Genomic DNA, 26,042 nt, shown 5'->3' on the forward strand with positions numbered 1-26,042 from the left:
TTTATGTGTTTATGAAAAATTACTGATAGTATACAAAACCATCTAGTGACGAATATATATTTGAAAAGTATTCACTGTATTATATAATAAATCGTTTTGTAAAAAGTTTTATTTCTATTTTATATAATAAATTAGAATTAACTGCTGCTTAATTGTGGATGTTTATGTATTTATGAAAAATTATTGATAGTATACAAAACCTGATAGTGACGAGTATATATTCGAAAAGTATTCATTGAATTATACAATGAATTGTATCGTAAAAAGTTTTATTTCTATTTTACTTTTACAAGAGAAGAATTAAAGATGTGCTAGATTCTGAAATTTTATTTCTATATTAAAAATGAAATTGAAGAGAATTTTCCGAAATCCAGTGTACTGAGAGGAATTCTCGGAATTCGTTGTTGCCATTCGTACAAATTTTCCGGCGAATAGCGAGCCAAATAAAAAACGAGCAAGACGGTTGAATTAATTAAATTCCAGAAAAAGCGTAAACTAAAATCAGAGTACGAACGTAAGAAGACTATATCAAAAGAAAAGATGAAGCTCGGGCTGCAAAGTTGTTTCAATTGGAAATTTTTCAAAGGGCGTCTTTTGAGCCGCGTTATCTAGAATTAAATTTTATAACAAAAAGTGACGCCTTTTGTAACTACAAAATTGCATTTTTTAATTTAAATACGCTAGAGATCGGTAAAATTTAAAACTAGTCGAGAAATATGCGTAGAACTAGTACATATTTATTTGCGATGCTTGATAAATGTTGATGACGAACGTAAGTAAAATAGTGCTGAAAATCGTCTAACTAAATAATGTAATTTATTATTGCATTCAATAATTGATTACTGAAATGTTTTGTCCAATAGATATCTTGCCACTCCCGTGTACACTTTCAAATATTAACAATACAATTATATTAATTATATTTAAAATATTAAAATATTTTACATGTCACGAGATGTATTCATAGGAAGATTCCATAAATGTTCAAATACAACAAGTATGTAAGTCATTTTCTAAAATGTGACTTTTGCAATAGATATATTATGTATATATATATATATATATATATATACACACACATACTTTAAACAATATATATAAAAATATATATGCATACATAATATATAATATACACACATACAAGATATCCATCGCATATGTATATACACACACATGTATATACACAAAATTTGTATATACACAAAAACCTGAAAATTTCTATTAACATGAAATATAATTGGAACGTACTTATATATATATATATAAATTACATTTCAATTATATTTTGTAACGTTGACAAAAATTTTCAGATTTCCTTTACACGTCACCTATTTATATAAAACGTGTTCGCAGTTTACACATCACATATTTCTATAAAACGTGTTCACAGTTTGCACATCACATATTTATATAAAACGTATTCACGTATTTACACGACAACGTATCCATAAAACGATTTCACAATTGTTGAAATATCGGCGAACCATCTTGTAAAGATCGGTAATCAGATAGAAGATCCGTCGAAAAAGAAAAATCACAATATAAAATTCTCGTTTTATCGAGCGACAAGTAGTTCACACACAGGAGCGTGAACGTTGAAGATAACTGGGTGGCTGGAAATACGTTTATTATCTCTGGAAGCATAAGCGTGCGTGGAAGATGTGAGCACGAGGGAGTCGAAGGAGGCGGAGAGAGAAACTCGGCGAGAGAGAAGAGTCGGGTAACAACCCTGGCGGATATTTTCTTGCCACGGCCGCACTACCGTGGTACTGGGAATATTATATTTCCCTCTCGCGGGCTCTGCTCGCGTTTTACGCATTCACCGTGCCCCGTATCATGCTAATACCATCGTCATAGTCTTGTAACACTGCTATTTTACTATTCTGCGAAGCGTCGCCTTGCGGGACGTGTTTGCCAGCAACTTCCGAACACGTTCCCGCGTCCCTTGTTCACGCGAAAGTTCTCTCCCCCTCCACGCCTAAAATGTATCCACGACTAAGAAATCTTTCGTTTTCTTCGCTGGATTCACACCTGGCTTCCGCTCTTTCCACAATCTCCTTGCGCAGCACGGCTTTTCATTTTCTCCGTGCTAATCTCGATTTACCAGCCTCCATCGGTTTATACCGGTCTTTCGTTTAATTTTCAGTTAATTGAGTAATTAATTTAATTTAATTTGATTAACTCTTTCAATGATGGTGTTCATTTCCTGAACGCGTACACGCTCTCGTCTAGTACTCAAAGAGTTTAATGACACGAATATGCCCAAAGGTCTCAGGAAATAAAGAAATTGAAGATTGTTGTCACTAAACTTTGACACCTACAACTACCTCGCAGTAAATGTTGCGCAAAGATGCAAATTTTCTCCTGTAAATAAATCGAAGATCGCTAGGTTTGTTTGCTCGGTCGCGAAATAAAGTAGATGTTCTCTCTTGTTCGGAGGAAACGTGAAATTATTTCGAGATGTTTTACTATTTTCGACACTAACCGCACCACGCCCGGTCAAATGACGGATTTCAAAATTTAATTTAAAATTACACGTCCGTTGTTATTTCTTTTGTTCGCTTAACTTTATGAAAATTCTTATATCATCTGATTAACCAGTTTTCAATCTTTCTTTTTCTTTCTGCTCCTTTTTTTTCTTTCGTTGAGTGAAATTTACCACGACTTATGCTAAAGAGTTGTTATAACAGTTTAACAACTGTTTATGTTAAATATAAAAATAAAAATATATGATTATTTTATTATTATTCAAATGTTATATCGTGTATTATTTTCTACAATAAATTGAAAATCCATACTTCTTTCAAAATACAATGCAGTCATTTCATCAGTTACGGCAAGAATATGTTAATTTGTTTCAAATGACAGGCAAAGTTGCAAGTTCTCTGAAAACAGATTCGACTTCGTTAACTAATAAGACGAGTACACTGCAATTCCCACATGATGCAAGATCATAAATTAAAGCATCGGGTAACGACATTGATTGATGCTAAATACTTTACTCCTTCTTTTTTAACATGATTGAGTTAAAGCTGACGGGAGACACTAAGATCGTAAGAGCTAAACTAAAATTTGATATTAATAAAATAAAACTTGATATTAATCATCGATGCTTTTTCAATAGTGGCAAGAGTTCTTGCGTTGCAGTTTATTGTAACGAAATTGAGAACTTGATTTTCTACCTACTATCTAATGATAGTACTTTATCGTACTGGATAATTGGAAATATGAAAAATGTTTCCATTTTCTGTAGGTAATTCTCAGGGATGAAAAGTGGCCAGTGTTCTTAGAATGTTCTGGAAAGAGAATTAATTCACCGGGAATAAAAATTGCGCAAGGATACTAAAAACAAATCCAGCAGTGAGAAGAACAAGAGAAAAGAACGGTAAAAGTAATAGAATTCTAACGATAAAAGAGGAAAAAAAAACTGTCCTAGTCCTCCAGTAACAAAATGCAAATCAGGGATATGGAGGAAGGCATTTTGAAACGAAGCAATTCTAGCACTAGAGGAAAAAGAGGCATGAAAACATTAGAGCAAGAAGTTGCAGTAATGAAAGCAGTACCAGGACAGTAAGGAAGGATTTGAGCAATGAAAAGAAAGGCGATACGCAGGAGGGTATTTGAAAAAAGAATAAAATTCAAAATGACATAGTAAAGCTGAAAGCAAACTGAGAAATTTTTAGGGAGAAGGAAACAACATAAGTACATAAAAATACTAGAGATAAACAAGGAAAAATGGATTTTCTCGAGATGAATTTACATAAAATAAACTTTCAAAAAAGAAACTCGCGAAATGTTTCTGAACATAACTGCCTTTTTAGTATTCTTACAACTTTTAAAGATATGCCAGAAATTCAAGGATGGCAGCTTTAAGTGGAGTAAACTTTTAACGAGGCTTTTAAATTTAAAAAGACATATAAGTATATATGAGAATTTTTAAATCTGCATAAAGTTGTACTAGATCGAAGAATTTTGTTAGTATATATATATATATATATATATATATATATTAAGGTAGAGGGAAATACGAATGCAAAACTTTTTTCTACCCTCAGCTTTAAAGTGAGGAAAAATTCTGTTCTACAATTTAAAAAAAAAAAAAAAAATCATTTTTATCACACAATATTGATCCACCAATAATGTAAATGTACAGATGTACCGTTCAAAAAACGCTTGTTGTTTCGCAGAATTCACGAGTATCCGTAATACTCGAAGCTAGCTATTGAATGGACACTCGCATGCCCTCGTTGCCCTTTCATTGAAAAGTGGAGCGTTGGCGAGGCATCGGTGCTCGTGCTTCAATCTTCCTCGTCGTAACAGTAACCAGAGCCGGTTCTCGAATCGCGTGTACCAACATCGCGAGTAATACCCGTTCTCGAATCGCGCTCTGTCGGAAACTGGGATCCTCGTAACCGTTATCGCGGTGCCATTAATTCCTCGAACAACCCATCTCCGAGCATTCTTGTCTTCGCCGAAAATTCGTGCCAATTTCAAATCGTAAACAGAGATCCTCGCGTATTGGAAATCAACTTGAAAACTTAGAAAATCGCCTGGAAACCAGCTTGAAAAATGGCACTCGCACATGTAGCGACCTCTACTTCGAAGAATTTAGATCAACGACATCTATGTTCCGTCGAGATGTATATTTAATATAAACAATAGAGTATTTAAAAATAGCTATTAATTTTATTATCACCATGGAAATGTTTACTGCCACTTATATATATTGTAGCCATAGTAGAAAATCTTCATTCGTTATTTCGTTATTTCGTCATTTCGTCATTTAAATTCTATTATGTAAACTTCATTAAATTATTAGTAATTGTATATTTTGTGATATTGGTATTTTTATATAAACAACAAAAATCAATTACGGAGTTATTTATTTATTTATTTATAGCATTGTGATACAAATATAAATTATCATAAACGCTATACACACGCCGAATGTGTCGCCATCTGTCGGGCGAGACACGTTGATTGCGTCGATCTTGTCGCGATACTTTCACGCGGATAGATGATTGAAAGACCGAGAAAGAACACCCCTCAGTGTACATCGACGAACAAACATTCGATTCGGTCACGTTTCATCGCGATGCGCCCTCGATGCGAAATATGCAATATCGAAAACATTATACTCTGTACGGCTGCACGCTTGGAATTCAAAGGCGATGAATCGATCTGCTTTCCAGTCGATGGTGGAAGACATTAAAGAACCGTAAGCTGTTGTACGGTGGGAACGAACGAGGAATCGAAATGAGAAACAAAGAGACGAGGAGAAGAAAGATGTGATGGTGGGAGGTAAATAGGGAAGAAATTGGAGAAGATAGGGAAGATGAGGTGGACAGAGAAATCGACGATTGATCTACTTAATTTGTCGTTACTATTATATAATAATGTAATGTATTATATTACTGTAATATAATTGTACTATATTACGTTGTATTATATTGTATTCGTTATATGTGAAATTATTACACATTATTAAAATATTAAATAATATTTAGTATTACTAGAAATTAAAAGTAATACATTTCACATTATTTGAAATTTATAGATATTATATTATTAGGTATTAATATTCCAAATACTTAAGCATTTATATTGTCAGAATTTCATAAAAATTCTACGACGATAAAGTTAAAGGTTTCATGTTAAAGAAACATCTACTTTTAAAATGTATTGTTCATTTCATCCTACGATATTTTTACATGACGTAGCGAGTGGATAAGTGAAGACACTGTTTTTCTTGAAAATGTTATAAACTAAGTAGTAATATAGAAACGTTGAACAATTTTCTTCGCGATTGTATCTAATATGATTTGAAGATCGAAGCCTCTCCTTTACAACAACGAGCAAAAACTTGATGCATAATTTTTCTTCGTCATTCTATTGAATTTTGAGTATCAGTCGAAAACGTTGCGAATTCTTAAATTTTCGTCGTCTAAATCTAACGTGAATCTGATATATAAGTGTCTCGTCACATTAATTGATTTATAACAACAGTACATGAATATTAGCAGAATTAGAAATTAATAAAAAAAGTTATTAACAGAGTTAGAAATTAATAAAAAGTTAAAAATAACACTTGGCTGTTTCTCTTTAAACAATCAATACTTATATAAAAATACTTTAAAACATATAAAAACACCTGGACGAAGAAGAACTGATATCCTTCGTTCTTTAAAACTAGTAATTAATTTCAAATTTGTCCTGCGTATGCAAATTCGTTCGGCGTGTTGAAAAAGCTGGAAAGAACGAACGAGAAATCGAATCAAGAAACAAAAAGGAATAACGAAAAGAATGGAAAAAAGAAAGTGTGAAAGAAGAGAAAAGAGGATAAAGACGACGAAGATCGATGATCAACCATTGCGACAAACAAATCGTTGGAAACCGATTATCGCGTTCGAATGGTAATACCGATCGTTCGTAAATTTGCAGCGAATGGAATTATCCTAGACGATGGGAACGAAGGTAGCGCTGCATTTTCATTATATTTTAAACGCGTTTCGAGCTTTCAGCTTAACGAGAGCAGAACGAAAGGAAATTTCTTTTCTAAACGTTGTGTGTTTCCGTAATCGCGTGGAGCGAAATGTATGTTGAGGCAAACAGCCACGAGAGACCGTTTAAAAGCTGGTACAAATTTAATGATCAGGGCTCTGACTTCGAGGAGGAAGCTTCGAAGTGCGATTGGTCGAGCTTTCTTAATTTCACCACTTTAGGGGAAATTTTCGGATTCAGGTATGACATCGTGCCTTTCCAAAAGAACTCTCTGATTGACCCGTTGATAACGCAATTCTTGTCGTCAAGTCACGTGATTCTCTCTTTTCGACTTTTATTTCCAAAACGAAAGATTTACAGTCGAAAAAATAATTTCTGATCGAAGTAAAAAACTGTCTGGTTCTGACAGAAACTTTTATCTGATCTGTACCTAAGTGTATCTGAGTAATTTGTTTGAAAGAAACATGCAGTTTATAATTATAATTATTATATTACTGTATTATAATTAATTATAAAATGTAATTATATTATAATTATCTATATTACACAATGCTTGCAAGTATTTAAATTTCACATTACAGAGTATAAATGGAAAGAAACTTTTAATATCCAAGAGAGATGAATTATCCCGCAACCCTTAACTCTTAGTTTGATTTAATCATCGTACAGAACAGATTTGACCGTATATACATACACTCCTGCTCAAAAGTCTTAGAACACTTTTGTCTTTAACATTCAGTATTTCATCGTATATACATATTTTATAATATATTAATATTATATCTATATTATTATAATATATTAATATTATATATGTAATATTATAATATATTAATATTATATTAGAGTATATATTATATATTATATAATAGAGTCTTTATTATATGAAGTATATTTTATATTTACTGTATTTAATTTCAATTTAAAATTAAATGTGCTTTGTGTTTAATTCAATTTTACCGTATGTATACATTGTATATATAATAGTACAATATACAATAGAATATACTAATACATAATACAACATACCAATACATTAGAGTTTCTACTTTATTTATTTAATTATTACACGTATTTATTGTACATACAACATATTGCGTACACAATATTCTGTCATTTATATTATGTGTTGTATTCACAATTATATACATATTATATATCACATTGTATATAGTTTATAATTTACCCTCGTTGTACTATTTTTATCATACAAATACTATGCCCCAAGATTTCCAAGCGAGAGTGCACGTACAAAGTTGCAACGTGGAAAATGTGCAATACTTTGAACGTACACGGTCAATCATTGTGTTAAAATTCGCGAGAAGCAAGGAAGAAAGGCTGGATCAACCAGCGTGCAAGTCATTGTGCCCGGGGGGCAATCGAGTAAAGGGAGGCAAGTAACACCGGTGATCGTTCGCGGAGGTGGAGGCCGTTGGACAAACAGCGGCCGGATTAGCTACGTTTACGCGGCGAATCGATAACTCCCGGTGGAAGCCTGATCGCGCGCGCAAACACGCGTATGCGTGGCGCTGGTCGCGTGGCCATTCAAACAGGTCCCGAAAATCCAGTCGCGCCCCGCTATGTATTACACGGCCGGTACGTGTTATCCGGCTTAGCCCCGCAAACAGCGGCAGCCTCCACGTTGCGAGCATAACCCAAATGCAATATGCATGCCACGAACCGTAACACTGTAACTCACCGCGGCATTCCCGATAATATTCTTTATATAATCGTCGTCGTCGTCGGCGAGGCAAGTTCGATCGTGGCGTCGTTCCGCTTTGCTCAGCCAACGGAATTTCGAATTTCGAAGGGTGGTTCTCACCCTTTCGACATTGACGATCGTCGATAAGAAAGAACACGTGTCAAATATTCCCTTGACGCTTGCATTCATGCCAAATTTCATCGAAATTGGTATATACCCTTGTGAGCGTAACGTGAGTCACTTTACTGCGACGATTAACGACGATTCGTTAATCATCTGCTTGACTTCAGTTTGATTCTATTATTTTGTGCTATTAAGTAGGCTGCAGATTTATATTTTCGAAGGAACAGAATCTCGACAGAAAATTATGCTACTTGACAAATGGGACCGAAGACGTTGTGCTTCGGATATTTTACATGTTTCTTCATATCACGTGTATCTTGTGCAATATTAAGTTTTTGCAATAAAATTTTTTATAAATGCAGTCTGATAAGCGTTATTCATGGTAATAATGAATAATAGACAGATAGAAAGTTGAATTTTCAATTAGCATCGTCAACTGCAGAATTAGATCTAGATTTAATTCTTTTCATTTGTTATCGTTGTATTTTTAACTCAATGTTTCCTTCATTTCTAAATGATTACTTAATTAATCTGATTCAGATTATTATACGACAATATTACCAGAGATGTTTCATAACCACTGTTATTAACGAAAGTATAACAATAATTGATCTAATAACGTTAAGTGGTATAATTCAAGAAAGTGTTATAGATTGAAGTTTTGCATTTACAACGCGGCGTGAAGTATAAAATCTTCATCAACCACTCAAGTGCTGCAATAATCCGTGAAAACGTTACGAATGCTTTTCATCTGAGTAATGAAAGGATAGAAATTCAAGGATTTTACCATACAACCGTGTTGCCCATGTTTTATTCAAAGTTTACCTCCAGACCGCGAGAATTCTAAATATAAAATTGGAAACTTTCATTCGAGGATGGGTAAGACCGTAGTAATTCGTGAGAATTTTTGTGAATCTCTTCTCTCAGCGAATAAGTGATAAGAGGACAGCAATTTAACTTGCACTATACAATTGCGTTGTTCGCGTTTTGTTAAAGCTTTACTTCTGGGACCTTTGCAACGCTAAAACTATGTTCAGATTCGTCAGAGGAGAGAGTTCAAGTCCATCCAAACTCTTTTAATGTTTCATTTTCGTTGAAACATACTTTCGTGTATGCGATTCAGCCAGCGTCCAGTTTCGTCCATTTCGATGTTGTGAAAGTTGAGTTGAAAATCATTCACACAAAGTGCAAGCACAAACTTAATGTCAAGTTACTTCGATTAGACAGAAATTTGAAATTCAAGCAATTCACGATCAATCGATTTGAACTAAAACACAAGACCCTCCGGAAGTCGTGGTCGATCTGACAGATACATGTACAATCTAATTCCAAATATTTTTAAATCACTTAATATATGTTATATGTTTAATTTATACAAATCAAGTAATATACATTTAATTAATCTTGTACATATTGTAATTATATTTATTTTAATTTCTATATTAATTTTTTATATATTTAATTAGTTCATATATATATTGTAATTACATCTATTTTAATTTTTAATATAATATATATTATATATTTAATTAATTTTGTACATATTGTAATTATACTTATTTCTATATTAATTTTTTATATACTTAATTAGTTCATATATATTGTAATTACAACTATTTTAATTTTTAATATAATATATATTATATATTTAATTAATTTTGTACATATTGTATTTATTTCTATATTAATTTTTTATATATTTAATTAGTTCATACATATTGTAATTACATCTATTTTAATTTTTAATATAATATATATTATGTATTTAATTAATTTTGTACATATTGTATTTATTTCTATATTAATTTTTTATATATTTAATAAGTTGCATATATATTGCAATCACATCTATTTCAATTTTTATATTAATTTTTATATCTATGTCAATTTCAGCAACGACTATAGACTTTTCACAAATTTATACAGTCCTTTCGTAAATATCAGCACTGCAGCACAGGTTTCAAGATTACTGTATCTCTCAGATAGACCTCGATCTTCGAGGGAATTTTTACTACCGCCATCACCGCGGTCCAACCCTTTTTTTCCTTTGGTCCAGAGACCAAATACTACTCTCCAAATCCTCGAGAATATCACGAATTCTATGCACGAACCTACTCGCACCAGATCTCGATCGCCTGGCAGATTCTCTGCCCGGTAACCCGCAGGAACCTCTTCGAACAGATTCGGTGAATCCTCTGACTGAAGATCAGATCCACTCGACTAACAAACCAGTTACATCACGAACCCACAGCGTGTTTACTGTCTACTGATCGCGTTCGTCCTCAAAGTCCGTTCTTCGTCCGTTCGGTTGCATGCAAGCTTGTGCACTTGATGAGACAACATAAATCGGCAGATCGATCGATCGCTGACGAGAAGGATCTCTGGCCTGTTCACAGGATCTAACGTACGCGGAGGGTGGCCACAATTGGCGGAGCATAATCTTCTCGCTGCTGGTCATCGGCTTTGTTATCGCCGGGATCGTTACGGCCATTTACCTTCTCGGGTGAGTATACTTCTTTCTTCCACACCCTCCGCCCTAGCCCGTTATTGGTCCGCGATCCTCTCGATATAGCATCCGCCAGCCAAAGGACGCGGTCGGAAATGCCTTATCCGGTGTAGACTAGCGAAATTAAGCCGATCTGCTTCCCCCACTCCCCCGCATCGAGCAAGATCTCCTGATTCCTTTATATTAACGATCCAGGGGAAAAACCGATTTATCCAACGCGAAAATTCCACCGGGAGAGTTTTTCATCCGGGGAGAGTTTTCTTGTTTCAGTAAACGAAATTATTTGTTCGCCTTTTTTCTTTCAACGGAGTTGAAACGAGTTGGATTTCGCTTGTTTTTCTCGTTGAAACTTTTTTTTCCCGTAGATTAAAAATGATCCGTTTCTAGAGAGTCGAATGATCCGTAAACAAACTTGAGAAATGGAAGTTATTCAGGTTTTTAAGAGTAGATTAATTTTAGTTTGGAATTTTAGACTAGGAATTTCTAGTACAGTGGAACCTCAGTTATATGAAATGCGTTTATGTGAATGTTCTATTGTACGAACTGTTTATTTCCTGCTACAATACATAATGAATAAATGTGTTTATATACTTCTCGATATTCTATATTAGAATGAAGTCAGTTTACAACGATTCAGCTTGAGATTTTATCGTAATAACGAAAATAGGTGACATAATTAAAGTGACTATTAATAATTGAAAAATAGGTGACATAATTAAATTTGAATGTGAAGAACAAATTTAGTAAAACATAAATTAATAAATTAATTAAAAAGTACTTAGAGCAAATATTTCAAATATTTCAAGTCGAAAGACTTTAGTGGCTAAAAACAATTTGATTGAATGAGACTGATGTCCTTTTTGTTTATAATATGTATAAATTATATATATAAAATCTATATATAATATAAATCTATATATATACAAAATCTATGTATAAAAAATATATAATCTATATATAGATAGATTTAGAAATAAATGATATCAACTTCATTTCACTGTATTTTAATTAATAAATCAAATTCACTGCTAATCGCTTGTCACCTTTTTTCTCTTATGTGAAAATTCTTTTATCTGAACATTTTATCTTCCAATTAGTTCATATAACGGAGGTTCTACATTGTATTCGTAATATTAAATTTTTCGTCGTATTTGTACTTTAACATTCTACTTTATTCGTTCTGGATTATTTAATTCGATTAGAGTTCTTTCAACTTCAGAAATTCAAAAACTTTATTTAACATTTTTCTTTTCTTGCCTGCAAAGAATCAGAAGAATTATAATTTTGGTTTAATCACCGTGCTGTCAACTTCAATTTTAATAAAGAAGAAGTTTGAAGAACCTATTATTTCCTTATTAATAACAAGAGTTTCAACAGAATTTTATATTTACTTCTTAACAAGATTTCTCCCTAGTAAGAGAGAACTAATCATGTCGCGTCTCGGAACAGGTCGAATATAGAGTTTGCTCAAAGAGGCCGCGAGTTGACTTTCACTCTTTACCTCGTAGTTCACTTTTTGCGGGGAATTCTCTCGGACGTCCAGCCTCGTTCCGCCAGAAAATCCTCACTTTATCGCCCTTAAAGCTACCACGGAATGAGAACATCCCTTCGCTTTCTATAACATTAACCTCTCCACTCTTTTTTCGCAACCACTGAACAGCGCCATCTCGCAGCTACTGCGTCGTAAACACGAACGTTCAGCCGGAGATCTTAAAAGCATTGCGATTTAAACCATTAACCAACGTCATGAAAAAAAGAAATTAATAATTCCGGAGGTTGAGAGTGGCTCAAGAATGTATTATTTTTGAAATATCCTTTGTACGAGAAAACGAAGGAGCATTGCAATTCTTTTGGGAATTGAAGTTAACAGATTCTTTTCGTTTTTAAGGAAATTCTGTTGGAGAACTTACATATTTCGAACTGTCTGCTTTCGTGGAATTTTTATGGAATAAACTGTGCATTTAGAAACACTTTTAAGTATTCTCACGAGACAAGTATCTTAGAGTCTGTACGATAAATGTTCCATGGGAACAAGTTATTTTAGAATATTTAATTAAAATTCATTGAATAGTATTAAGTGTCAGTATTTGCTAAAAGTATCGATAGATGTATTATCTGTTCCTCCGACAGAAAAATTTTTATCTTCACTATCTAAAACTTTCATTTATGAGACGCCTGTAACGTAAGAATATTTTTCGAAAGAGATTCTACGATCCATATTTGAAGTAGGATCTATTAACAAAAGTTTCCTGACTTTTTCAATGCTTGTTGTAATTTAAAATATTATTTTATAAATGATAATTAATTCCAGAGTCTACAAATTAATCGAGAATATTCGCAACTTTTGGTAAAGTGAAAAAGATCGAATACCTAACTCATTGACATTTTGCTCGACAGAAATTGTCATTAGAAAATTGATAGTTCCAAAAATTAGCGATTCGATAGCAAGAGATTGTCAATGAATAATTATCAAACTTGGAAAAAATTAATAATTGAAAAATTGACAGTTCCAAAAATTATCGACTGGACAGTTGTCAAAATCAACGATTTTAGGCTAGATCGACTTCAAAAATTGATAGTTCCAAAAATTAACGATTTGATAGCGATAGCTGTCGAATCGACGATTCCAGACTAGATCGACTTCGTTCGAAAAACTGATAGTTACGATAATTAATCAAATTACATCGGAAATTTAACCAATCTTTCAGGAGAAAGATTTTTATCAAACTGGACACGAAATTTCAGGTACGTCGACGAGCTGCTGTACTGGAGCGGCAGACGGCTCACGTTAGACGAGTGCCTTCGTGATGATCTGACGCCGCACAGGTTAACACCGACCTGGATTGCCCACGACAAATTTGTTTACCAGGCGGACGACGGTTCCCTCACTCTCCTGGACACCAGCAACAATTCCGTGGCCCTTCTCGTCTCTAATCACACGCTCGTACGTATCACACGATTCGCACACTAATTCATATGATTACGTTGGATCGAATGGGCGAATCAGTCGGTCAGAAGACGTTCCAAGAAATCGATCACAACAATGATGTTGCTTTTTATCGTTGTTACATAGATAAATATGACGTGGTGGAGTTGATTCTTAAAAATTCGCTTATCTCTTCCGGTTAAATCTTCAACTATTAGGAATTTTGAAACGATTAGAAGAAGAATAGAAATAGAAATATACTAGCCCAGTACAATAAGATTTTTGTAAGAAAGAATCGGATAACCAAAATTAGAAGGCAAATGATCAAAAGTCCGGATAATCGGAAAGATAGAAAATTGTTCTTGCGTTGAAAAGGAGAAATTTGCTTAAATGCTATATGTCAAATGTATATTTTACGAACACTGATTCAACAATGCTGATGAAAAGTCGATCGGCTGATGAAAATCGGTGTGACAGTTTACCGAAAACTACGCAACGAGCGATCGTGGAAATTGCATACAAAGAGATATGAATATTAATTTGAAGAACCGTGGGGAAAAAAGAGTGAAAGCAATTTTGACAATAGCGTTAGCCGCGGTATCGATTTTTTTTTACACGTTGCTTTCTTTTTTTTCTTTTTTTGTCCACACTACCCATCGAGAATATTACTTTTCGAGTAAACGTGTCAACAAATAGAGCTTCGACAATTTAAGAGGCTTTATAACAAAAAATATTTATCTTCCTCCAGAAAATTCACATAACACGACATTGAAAAAAAATTTTCTACGACAAGTGTGCAAATACTTTTGTAAGACACTGTGTCTAGAACTATCTTTGCATTATAATTAGAATGTAATTTAACATAATCACAGTAATCGAAATTTATTTATTTATTTATTAGACACACTGTGTCTAGGATTATAATTTTTTACTCAAATTTCATTGATAAAGTATGATACAGTAATCGAAACTTATAAAAAACAAATTTCTGCAAGAAATAGCATCAGGCTATCAACCATTGGAATTCATTATTACCTAAAGACTACAAATATTTGGAGATGGTTTCTGCAATGAACGTCACGGTCACGTATGTAAAAGAGAGAGAAGAACATACGATCATTTCGTATGAATCTGCATAGTTTAGCACGAGAGTCGCGCCGCATTTTGATCCTTCTATGCATGTTTATGAAGCTGTGGCCGTGCTCTACGATCCGAGAGTGCTGATAGAAATTCGTGCAGATCTAACACGAGACTTTGGAACAGACGAATCAATTCAAGTGCTCCTCGCGTTCGAGCAAAATCGGTGACAATTAAAATTCGTTCTGTCGTTGATTAATAATCGACTTGCAGTCCAAGTGCAATACCCCCGTTCAAACGAGCGTTTGTGCAAGAAACTCCCCAGCTTCAATTAAGCCTGATGCAATCAACGCGATTTTCAAAATTGGGGAATATTTTTCAGCTTGAAAATCCGAGGAGCGTTGCGAGGAGAGCGTATCAACGACTCCTGCTTCCTGAACAGTCTCCTCATCCAAAGAGGATCATAAATTTCAACGACTTACCGCGGGAACGAAATTAATTAAACACGCGGAAACCACGCTTGCGGAATTCTGAGGTTAATGGCAATTAAAGCGAAACGATCTCGTCCGAGCGATGGAAAACTTCGACCTGCGGGACGATCTCGTCTGAATTCTCGGGCAAATACGGAATTAAAAATGCGAATTATCGCGAGCGAAGTGAAACGAAAGATTTCGCCAATTATGTAGCGCGGCATACTGAGAATAGAAGTAGAAAATGTAATTATTTTCTTTGTTTAGAAATTTTAATTACTTTCTCTCTCTTAACGATGATATTCAATGTAAAAGAAATTTCAATTACTCTTTTAACTTATAAACATCTAATGTAGAATTATTTAGACAATCGCGATGTGAAACGAAAAATTTTAGCTTGTTACATAGAATGAAACACTGAACAGTTTCACTTATACATGTAACGCAAGTGCAGTAGAAATTTTAATTACTCTTTTTATTTGGTATTTGACAATGATTTTCAATGTGAAAGAAAGTTTAATTACTCTTTTTATTTATTTGTCTATAAAAATTCAAAGTAGAATTATTTCGACAATCTAAAATTTAATAATATGATATAAATTACGTCTCTAATATAATAACAATATAATCATATCCCTGATATAAATTCAAACTTAGAAGAACAGAAATTTTAATTACTCTTCTTATTTGGTAGTTGACAATGATTTTCAATGTGGAAGAAAGTTTAATTACTCCTTTATTTATTTGTCTATAAAAATTCAAAGTAGAATTATTTCGACAATCTAAAATTTAATAATATGACATAAATTACGTCTCTAATATAATAATAATATAATCATATCCCTGATATAAATTCAAACTTAGAAGAACAGAAATTTTAATTGCTCTTCTTATTTGGTAGTTGACAATGATTTTCAATGTGGAAGAAAGTTTAATTATTCTTTTTATTTATTTGTCTATAAAAATTCAAAGTAGAATTATTTCGACAATCTAAAATTTAATAATATGATATAAATTTCGTCTCTAATATAATAACAATATAATCACATCCCTGATATAAATTCAAACTTCAAAAAATATTTTTCTTTATATCTTGATTAAAACCGAGCGGCAGTCATGTATAAAGGAGAAAATTCACACAATTAATTCTAACTCTATGAGGTGCACTATCTTTTATTCGTTGCATAATTGCAATAAGAAGACCAGTCACCCACTTCGCTCTTAATTTCAACAAATTAACAAAAAAGCAATTAAAAATTATGTACTGTGCTATAAATTTGCGATTAATTTAATATTCTTGTTAATAAACTTTTACTTGAAGCTACAGTAAAGAGGATAACTGTACCAATGACAATTTTAACAATTTTAACTAACATAACTTTGTAATGAATCTCATAATTTACTTGCTCTCATTTTAAAATATTGTATAAAGCTTCTACTTTGACAAACATGAGTTCGTTTCTTTTTTCAAAAATGTTTTCACAACGTGTAGCGGGTGAGAAAGTTCCGTTTTTTCTCAAAAATGTGTAAAAAATATTACAGATAAAAAATATTACACATTTATTAAATATTACACATAACATTAAAAAATATTTTTCATTACTAAATCTTGAAGAATAATATCTTCTCTTTACAAGGAATCCTTAGGAGTCCTTGTTATACGATTTTTTTGTTTTATCATTTTATTGACTTGAAACATTAGGATTAAATGACGAATTTCTTGAATATTTTTGTCGTTTAACGCTGATATTCAACGTTCAGTAAAATGTTTTAAGAGGAGATTTCAGTCTTCAAAATAATGGTAGACCTAGTTGCAAAGAATACTCTTCAATATTTTTACTCGACTCTTTAATGTTTTGAATTTTTATAATTCTCGATAAAAAAAAAAGAAGTATATATTTGATGTAACATCATCTTTAAAAAAAAAGAAACAAGCTCATTATCGAAGCAAAGGCTTCACGTTTTAAAATGAGATATTTTTTAACGAAGTGATATCAACGAATATTATCGACAATTTTCCATTGTCATTGAGCTCTTCACTGTAACTCCATTTTACAGTAAATGGAAAGTCGAATTTTTTTAAAAATGAGAATTAAACGAATTTTTTATACGACAGAGAAGATTGTGTAAAAGCTGGCGTTGCCTTCTTGCAAACGCAAATCGTTTAATCGCCGAAATTTCTTCTCGCAACGAGAGCAGAAGCAAACAAACAGTTTTAACGTCGAGTATCAAACATCCGTGGTCCTCGTTATCGCGCATAGGCGAGTTTTGCCCGCGGCACGTCATAAAACAAGAAGAGTAGCCCGTATATAAGGCGAAGTTCGAGGTATTCGCCGGTTTATTCAAGAGAAAAGGACGTCGTTCGTCTCGATGCTATTGCATTTTCCGCTCGACGCGACAGAACGATCCCGCGTGCCCGTGAGGCGAGTGAAAAACGATCGCGAACTAGAACGAGAGGAAAGAGACTGATATAAAGAATCAAATAAAAAGAGAACGAGTGAAGAAATTGTTCAATATTCGCCGAGACAACGTTCACTGAGGAACGAATTATAAATATGAAAATTTACTCATGAAGCTTTAATTTCTCATATAGATTATGAATTCAATATTCGCTCATCAATAATTGCTCAATTGTTCTTTAGCTTGGGAATTATTCTAAACTATTCTAAAATTTTAATATTTATAAAATTGATAAATATTAATATTTATAGAATTAATAAATTTTAATATTTATAGAATTAATAAATTTTAATATTTATAAAATTAGTAAATTTTAATATTCATAGAATTTAATATTTATAGAATTAATAAATTTTAATTATAAAATTAGTAAATTTTAATGTTTATAGAATTTAATATTTAGAATTAATAAATTTTAATTATAAAATTAGTAAATTTTAATATTTATAGAATAAATTTTAATATTTATAGAATTAATAAATTCTAATATTCACAAAATTAATAAATTTTAATATTTATTTAATAGCGTACAAAGTCTCGAATATTCGAGTGTCAAAGTATCTTTTTAAATTTTGTACTTTCTTCGTATTTACTTCAAAGCTTTGAATTATCTATATTTTCCATGTACTGAGCAGAGTTTCGCTATTAAACTCTAGAATACCAAATAAGGATAAATTTCGTGAGAGATTTGAAAAGCGACAGCGTCAAATTTAGCAGTCGTTAACGAAACGATCGCTCGTCGGGAGAATACGAAATACGATTGAGGGTAATAACGATTTCTTGCTGTCGAGTCGGAGAAATCGCGGTTAATGAGCGCGAGCCGTGACAATCGCTGTCAATGCTTTCGCTGATTCCAAAGAACGCTCGGAAGATTAAACGGCTCGGCTATGTAAGAGGCGCCACTCGCTCGCTGACGGCGAGAACTGTTGCCCTTAATGAAATTGGATGGAGGATTTTACTCGACGAGTGTGTGAACATTTGATCGAGTTAAGTACTTTCGCCCGCGTCGAGTCGCATTATCGCTTTCGAATAGAATGCTCTCGACGAGAAGCACAGTGCCGAGCAGTATTTCAAGCGCGACATCGGCGAACCGATTACGAGAGACGAACTCTTCCAACGTGTTCAAAATTCCTGTCCCTCTCTCTCTCTCTCTCTCTGTATAATCTATCCGGTGACTAGAGAAACAAACCTCGACTACTTCGTCTTTCAGTTCGGAAGACATCAAATTCTGATTTTCATATTTCACTTTATAGTACCTTTTCAGTCGAGATAAAAAGATCGTGCTTTCGAGAAATTTTAAGCAATACAAATTTTACTGCAACGCAACGTTTTATAAAGATTGAACAATCACGATCAACACGTTGAAATCTTGCTCTTGTTATTTCGAAACGTATTGTAGTTATAATTATATTTTCTAGAATATATATAATTATATTATAATATAATTGCTAGATTTCCTGTTTTCATGCAAATTCATATTTTTATATAATAAAATTTGGGGAAAGGAAAGTAGATGGAAAATTGTTGATCAACATACAAAGTATTGGACGTTTCATACTCTTTTGCATATGCAACTCTAACCGTTGTAATTGGAAATTATTATCTGCCAAAAAGATAATAACAATGACGCTGGATTAAAAGCTATTAAACGCTAAACTTGAAACTAAACAGTTAAAAACAGACAGTTAAAAACTATTGGTAAATACATGTGGAAAGCGTTGAGAAAATGCGAGATGCATTAATAAAATAAGAGTGCACTTCACTCTTAATTTCAACAAACTAACAAAAAAGCAATTAAAAATTACGTACTGCTTCGAACGTGCTATAAATTTGCGATTAATTTAATATTCTTGTTAATAAACTCTTACTTGAAGCTACAGTAAAGAGGATACCAATGACAGTGAACAATTTTAACTAATATAACTTTGTAATGAATCTCATGATCTACTTGCTCTCGTTTCAAAGTATTGTATAAAGCTTCTACTTTGACAAACATTTTTTCAAAAATGTTTTCACAACGTGCAGCGGATGAGAAAGTTCCCTTTTTCCTCAAAAATGTGTAAAAAATATTACACATTTATTAAATATTACACATAACATTAAAAAATATTTTTCATTGCCAAATCTTGAAGAATGACATTTTCTCTTTATAAGGCGCCCTTAAAACTTGCCATACGAGTTTTTTGTTTCATCATTTTGTTGGACTTGAAACATTAGGGTTAAATGACGAATTTCTTGAATATTTTTGTCGTTTAACGCTGATATTCAACGTTCAATAAAATGTTTAGACAGTTAAAAACATATGGAAAGCGTTGAGAAAATGCGATGCGGTTTGAGAGGCCGTTGCACATGGACTTTTGTTTCGAGAGATTTTGTTTCTTGAAAGTTCGAGGATAGCCGAACGTATCGTAAAATTCGCGCCAGCGCGGGAAAATGGGGAATGCACAAGCCCGTAAATCTTCGACGGCTTTATTTCCAGAGACAGCTGAATGTTCAAGGCTACCAGTGCAGCTCCGATCTGCGTTACGTGTTGTTCAAGCACAATGTCAAACCGGTGAGTGATAGAAACTGCGATAGGAAATTCTGCCAATCTTCAGCGATTGAAAATAGAGAACCGTGATTTCCATCGATCCCTTTGAATCGTGTGGCTACAATAACTCAATTCCCTAGCTTTCTCAGTGGTGTAACTTTCTAACGATTCAATTTTCTAACATAACGCACACACGATACACACGTGTCGAAACACTGCTACCAACCAAAAGTTTTGCATGCTGAATGTACAGATCTCATGCACACTTCTAATGTCAGTATCAATTTTCTTGTTTCAGTATTTGCCGTATAGAGAATAAATATTGCGCAATGTAATCTGAAAATTCGTGAAATATCGAACAAACAATAATTATGGAAATATAAATATAGCTAGTGGTAGTTACTGAATATTAATTAGAGCATAATAATTTCGATTTCAATTTAAAAAGCAAAGTTTCTAATCGTGAAAACCTTGAAGCCTATAAATGTTTTGCATGCGAAATGTACAGATCTCATGCACACTTGTAATGTGTCAATATCTATTTCCTTGTTTTAGTATTTCCCATGTTAAAATAAACATTGTAGAATGTAATCTGAAAATTAACAAAAATTATGGGATACAAATTTAGCAAGTGGTAGTCAAACTTTGGGTCTGCGCTGTAGATAGAAAATGTAAATTCCCCTAGAGCATAATAATTTCGATTTCGAATTCAAAAGGCAGATTTTCTAATCGTGAAACCTTGAAACCCCGTAAATGTCTCCCAGTTGAAAAGCTGTCGAATAACCAAACGACTCGGTCCTCATTGCAGGTGTTCAGAAATACCTTCACCGCGTACTACACAGTGTACGACGTCACGAACGAGTAAGTAAACTCTCCTCTCCTTGCCACTTGTACTACACTTTGTACTTACTGCTTTAACCAGACAATAAATAATGTTTGTCAACACGATCTCGGACGGAGACAGTCGCGATAAAAGAATAGATAACTAAATCGTTCGCAAAGTCGATCTTCTCGAAAACCGACCGCCAGATAAAAATTCTTTTCTTCTTTTTTAACGTAGAATCACTCACTGCTCGGTTGTACTACGAATTCCGGCTCCACCCTGTATATATTTACGCGCGCATTTTCGTTCGCATTTACGTCTGCTGCTGTTTTCAGCCACCACACGCCTCTTCGCCTGCACACGTCGCGGGGGATGCAGCAGACGCGGCTGCAGCACGCCGCCTGGTTGGGCAACACGACCGGCCTCCTGATGATCTCCGAAAACGACATATACGTGAGAATAGCGCCGACCGCGGCAGAGGACGCGCGAATAACCGAGACCGGCGTTCCCGGCGTGATATACAACGGCGTGCCAGACTGGCTGTATCAAGAGGAAGTGCTGCCGCGGCCGGAAGCAACCTGGCCTAGCCCCGACGGCACGCACCTACTCTATGCTTCCTTCAACGACACCAAGGTCACTGCCCTGGAATTTCCTTGGTTCGGCACCCAACCGGGTCAGGACGGGCCCAGCTCCGGCCCACTGTCCACGACCAGGACAGGCTCGTTCCCCCCATCCAAGTCGGTCAGATATCCCACCCCCGGCTCGCCGAATCCGGAGGTGGATCTGTGGATCATGGAACTGAGCAACCTGACCAGCTTCTTCAATGGTTCGACCGTCAACTCGACCACGCTGTTCAAGATGAGGCTGAAGCCGCCACCTGCTTTGGACGGGCAGTGAGTAGCAGTGAAGATGCTTCGAGCTGAGGCAAATTAATATTAGTGTTTAGAAGAATAATACGAATTCTTTCGCGGAGGTAATTTTTGTAAAAAAAAAAAAAAAATTGGCAAGTTTTGTGATTTCTCTTGGTAGTTTAGGAGAATTGCAAAATCTCAGACCGCAAAACGATCGATTGAAAGGTCCTCGTATAAATTTTCCACCACGTGGATAGAATTTCCATATCTCGACGTGTCAGAAATGTTTTCTAGAGAAATTTCGAAATGAAAAAATCCTCCTGCGCATCGAGAAGAACTGTACGTTGCAATTTTAAGAAATTTTTTAACGATAGAAAAAAGTGGGAGGAACGTAACTGGGTTACGCAAACGAAAGCGCAAACCGGTGAAGAAGAAATTTGTTTCGATCGTAGGGAATATTATTTGATATCCGCGGGCTGGGTGGGCGACGACTCCAGCCATGTGGCGGTCGTTTGGATGACCAGATCGCAGAATCTCTCGTTGGTATCGGCTTGTCGAGCGCCGTTGTGGGAGTGCGAGGAGACCCACTCGGAGAGAGCGCCGGAAGAACAATGGTTAGACGCACAACCTCATCCTCTATTTGCCCCTGACGGTGACAGCTTCTTGCTGTTGGCTTCTGTTCAGGAGGGTGATAAGGAGCACTTCACCCACATCAAGCACGTAACCTTGACACAACAGAGGATAGCGGTCCTCTCTCACGGTCGTTACGAGGTGAGACAGATTAACAGCTAATCACGTGTCACGTGCAAAAGCCAGCACCTATTTCTTACACATGTTTCGCCCGTCCCGCGTTTGTAAGGTAAGCGAGATCTTAGCGTGGGACACGAAAGCCCATTTGGTGTACTATTTGGGCACCAGGGAGAGAAGGCCGGGCCAGAGACATCTTTACGTGGTTCGTGATCCCACTACCGATGATCCCCGACGCCTGGAACCGCTCTGCGTCACGTGTGATCTTGGCGAAGTTCTTTGGAGCAGTAGGTGGGTCCTTGTGTATTTAGGACGTAGGAAATTTCTGTTCCAAGTTAACTCCAACTCTCGTGCCAATTTCTCGATTCTCGACAGAATTAAAACGAAACTGTGAATCGTTTCAATCTTTTTCATCTACAAGCTTGAGGAATTTATTGACGATGATTGCGTGGAGAGTTAAGTTAGTTTTACCCGATTAAAAATTAAATATTGTCGAATATTATATACTTCTGTCTTATGTCCGGGTTCAGTTCAAACTCGAGATACGAAATAGTTGTGGAATGTGAGACGACTAAGATGTCAATGATATCCAACTACAGAGTTTGGAGTTACCATATCGATGACAAGCAACTGTGAGCGTAAATTTAACAGTAAGAACTGATAAATTTTACAGATTCTATTACACCAACTGTACGCACTTTGGTGCCTCTGTAAGTCCAGCAATCGACGACGAATCTCAGGGTTACTACGTTCTCTACTGCGAGGGTCCAGGCCTTCCACTAGCTGGCGTGCACTCGGCGACCTCTCACAAGATGATCCGCGTGTTATATGACACGCGAATTCAACGAGGAGACAAACTTTCTCAACTGGCGTTACCAACTCGAAGAAGCTTCGAGGTACCTGCTACCATAGAAACGAGAAAATGGCTAATCGCCATCATCAGTTGCATCATCTTATTAGTAAACGCGAAACTTTATTCGTTTTCTGCTAAATTTTCCGTATCAATTTCTCAGGATTTCTCGAAAATTCAGATTACTTGTGAGATGATTCAACATTCAATTATTATTTCGTATCAACCTGTGTAACATAACCGCATCTTAAAAGTAAAGAACAGAAAACTTTAAAACGTTTCAGCGTTTCATAAAAATGAGAAAAGCATTAGAAAAGTAACCAATCTTCTCGCAGATCTCAGATAACATTCCCTTTGTTTTCAATTTTTCTTAAAATTCTCGAAAGCTTATACTGTGGGATGACTCAACATTGAATTATTATTTCGTAACAATCTGTAATATGATATAAGTGTATTTTAAAAATGAAAAACAGGAAACCTTAAATATTTCAAAATGAGGAAACTACCGTAGAAAGTAACTAATCGAATCGTATAGGTTTGCTTTCAATTTTTCTTAAGATTCTCGAAAGCTCACATTGTGGGATGACTCAACATTGAATTATTATTTCGTGACAATCTGTAATATGATATAAGTGTATTTTAAAAATGAAAAACAGGAAATCTTAAACATTTCAAAATGAGAAAGCTACCGTAGAAAGTAACTAATCGAATCATATAGGTTTGCTTTCAATTTTTCTCAAGATTCTCGAAAGCTCACATTGTGGGATGACTGAACATTGAATTATTATTTCGTAACAATCTGTAATATGATATAAGTGTATTTTAAAAATGAAAAACAAGAAACCTCAAACACTTCAAAATGAGAAAACTACCGTAGAAAGTAATTAATCGAATCGTATAGGTTTGCTTTCAATTTTTCTCAAGATTCTCGAAAGCTCACATTGTGGGATGACTCAACATTGAATTATTATTTCGTGATAATATCTGTAATATGATATAAGTGTATTTTAAAAATGAAAAACAGGAAACCTCAAACACTTCAAAATGAGAAAACTACCGTAGAAAGTAGTTAATCGAATCGTATAGGTTTGCTTTCAATTTTTCTCAAGATTCTCGAAAGCTCACATTGTGGGATGACACAACATTGAATTATTATTTCGTAACAATCTGTAATATGATATAAGTGTATTTTAAAAATGAAAAACAGGAAACCTTAAACATTTCAAAATGAGAAAACTACCGTAGAAAGTAACTAATCGAATCGTATAGGTTTGCTTTCAAGTTTTCTCAAGATTCTCGAAAACTCACATTGTTGGATGACACAACATTGAATTATTATTTCGTAACAATCTGTAATATGATATAAGTGTATTTTAAAAATGAAAAACAGGAAACCTTAAACATTTTCAACAAGATTCTCGAAAGCTCACATTGTGGGATGACCCAACATTGAATTATTATTTCGTAACAACCTGTATAACACAACTTTATCTTAAAAATGGAAAACAGAAAACCTGAAAACATTTCAAAATGAGAAGAGCACGCTACAAAGCTACCCAATCGAATCGTCGTCTTCTCGCAGATTTCAGACAACAGTTCCCTTGTTTTAATCTATCTTTTAAACTCTTAAAAAAATTTCTCCTCAAGGTGCCCCTACCTCAAGGATGGAAGGCTCAGGTGCAGCTGCTGTTACCGCCCTCGTGGCGAGAGGAGCTCCGAGACGCGGCGTTCCCTGTCCTGGTCGAAGTGAACGGTCGTCCAGGGAGCGAAGCAGTGACGGATCGATTCAGAATCGATTGGGGGACCTACATGTCCAGCCACAATGACGTAGTGTACATCAGGCTAGATGTGCGCGGTGCCAGGGGTCAGGGGAAACGAGATCTGTTCAGGCGGATCGGCGGCGTCGAGGTTCAAGATCAGTTGACCGTGTTGAGACACTTGCTGAAGACTCTGAAGTACCTGGACGACACGAGGGTGGGTGTGTGGGGTTGGGGTTACGGCGGCTACGTGACTGCCATGGTATTGGGTAGCCAGGAGAACGTGTTCAAGTGTGGCGTCGCTGTGAATCCTATCGCCGATTGGCTCTATTACAGTGAGTTGCATTCTGCAACGAGTGAAGAGACGTTCGTCTAGATTTGTACCGTTCGAACGTATTGTTTAAACGTTTCTATCGTTCGTATAGATTCCGCGTTCACGGAACGAGTCCTCGGCGCCCTAAAGGAGAACTACAAAGGTTACGTGGAGGCTGATCTGACCCAGAGGGCAAGGTTGGTGCCCAGTCATAGCCTCTACCTTCTTCATGGTCTAGCCGACCTCACAGCGCCTTATACGCACGGTGTCGCCTTTGCTAAGGCTCTGTCCGAAGCGGGTATCATCTTTAGGTACCAGGTACGTGATTCTTTGAAATATTGTTTCTCTAAAACAGGGCTGGCTAACTGGCTGGAGAATCTCTTGGTCCTATTTTTCTGATCTCTGT

General features: G+C 35.0%; 1 protein-coding gene across 6 annotated transcripts in view; it reads left to right on the forward strand.

Moving 5' to 3' along the window:
• The window catches only part of LOC122537720 (dipeptidyl aminopeptidase-like protein 6), a 192,477-nt gene that overhangs the window by 160,863 nt on the left and 5,572 nt on the right, over positions 1–26,042 (forward strand). For 5 of the 6 annotated variants that reach the window (XM_043671135.1, XM_043671138.1, XM_043671136.1 and 2 more), the window contains 10 exons: positions 10,723–10,829; positions 13,578–13,776; positions 20,245–20,319; positions 21,104–21,156; positions 21,454–22,011; positions 22,422–22,740; positions 22,829–23,007; positions 23,390–23,612; positions 25,214–25,658; positions 25,749–25,954. In XM_043671135.1, coding sequence (XP_043527070.1) covers positions 10,723–10,829; positions 13,578–13,776; positions 20,245–20,319; positions 21,104–21,156; positions 21,454–22,011; positions 22,422–22,740; positions 22,829–23,007; positions 23,390–23,612; positions 25,214–25,658; positions 25,749–25,954 — 2,364 coding nt within the window. Of the gene's footprint in view, positions 1–10,720; positions 10,830–13,577; positions 13,777–20,244; positions 20,320–21,103; positions 21,157–21,453; positions 22,012–22,421; positions 22,741–22,828; positions 23,008–23,389; positions 23,613–25,213; positions 25,659–25,748; positions 25,955–26,042 lie in introns of all 6 variants that reach the window. The other variant, XM_043671139.1, reaches the window with a different exon arrangement.

This window comes from Frieseomelitta varia, unplaced genomic scaffold (genome assembly GCF_011392965.1).
Source record: "Frieseomelitta varia isolate USP_RPSP 00005682 unplaced genomic scaffold, Fvar_1.2 scaffold_926, whole genome shotgun sequence".
Classification (NCBI taxonomy): Eukaryota; Metazoa; Arthropoda; class Insecta; order Hymenoptera; family Apidae; genus Frieseomelitta; species Frieseomelitta varia.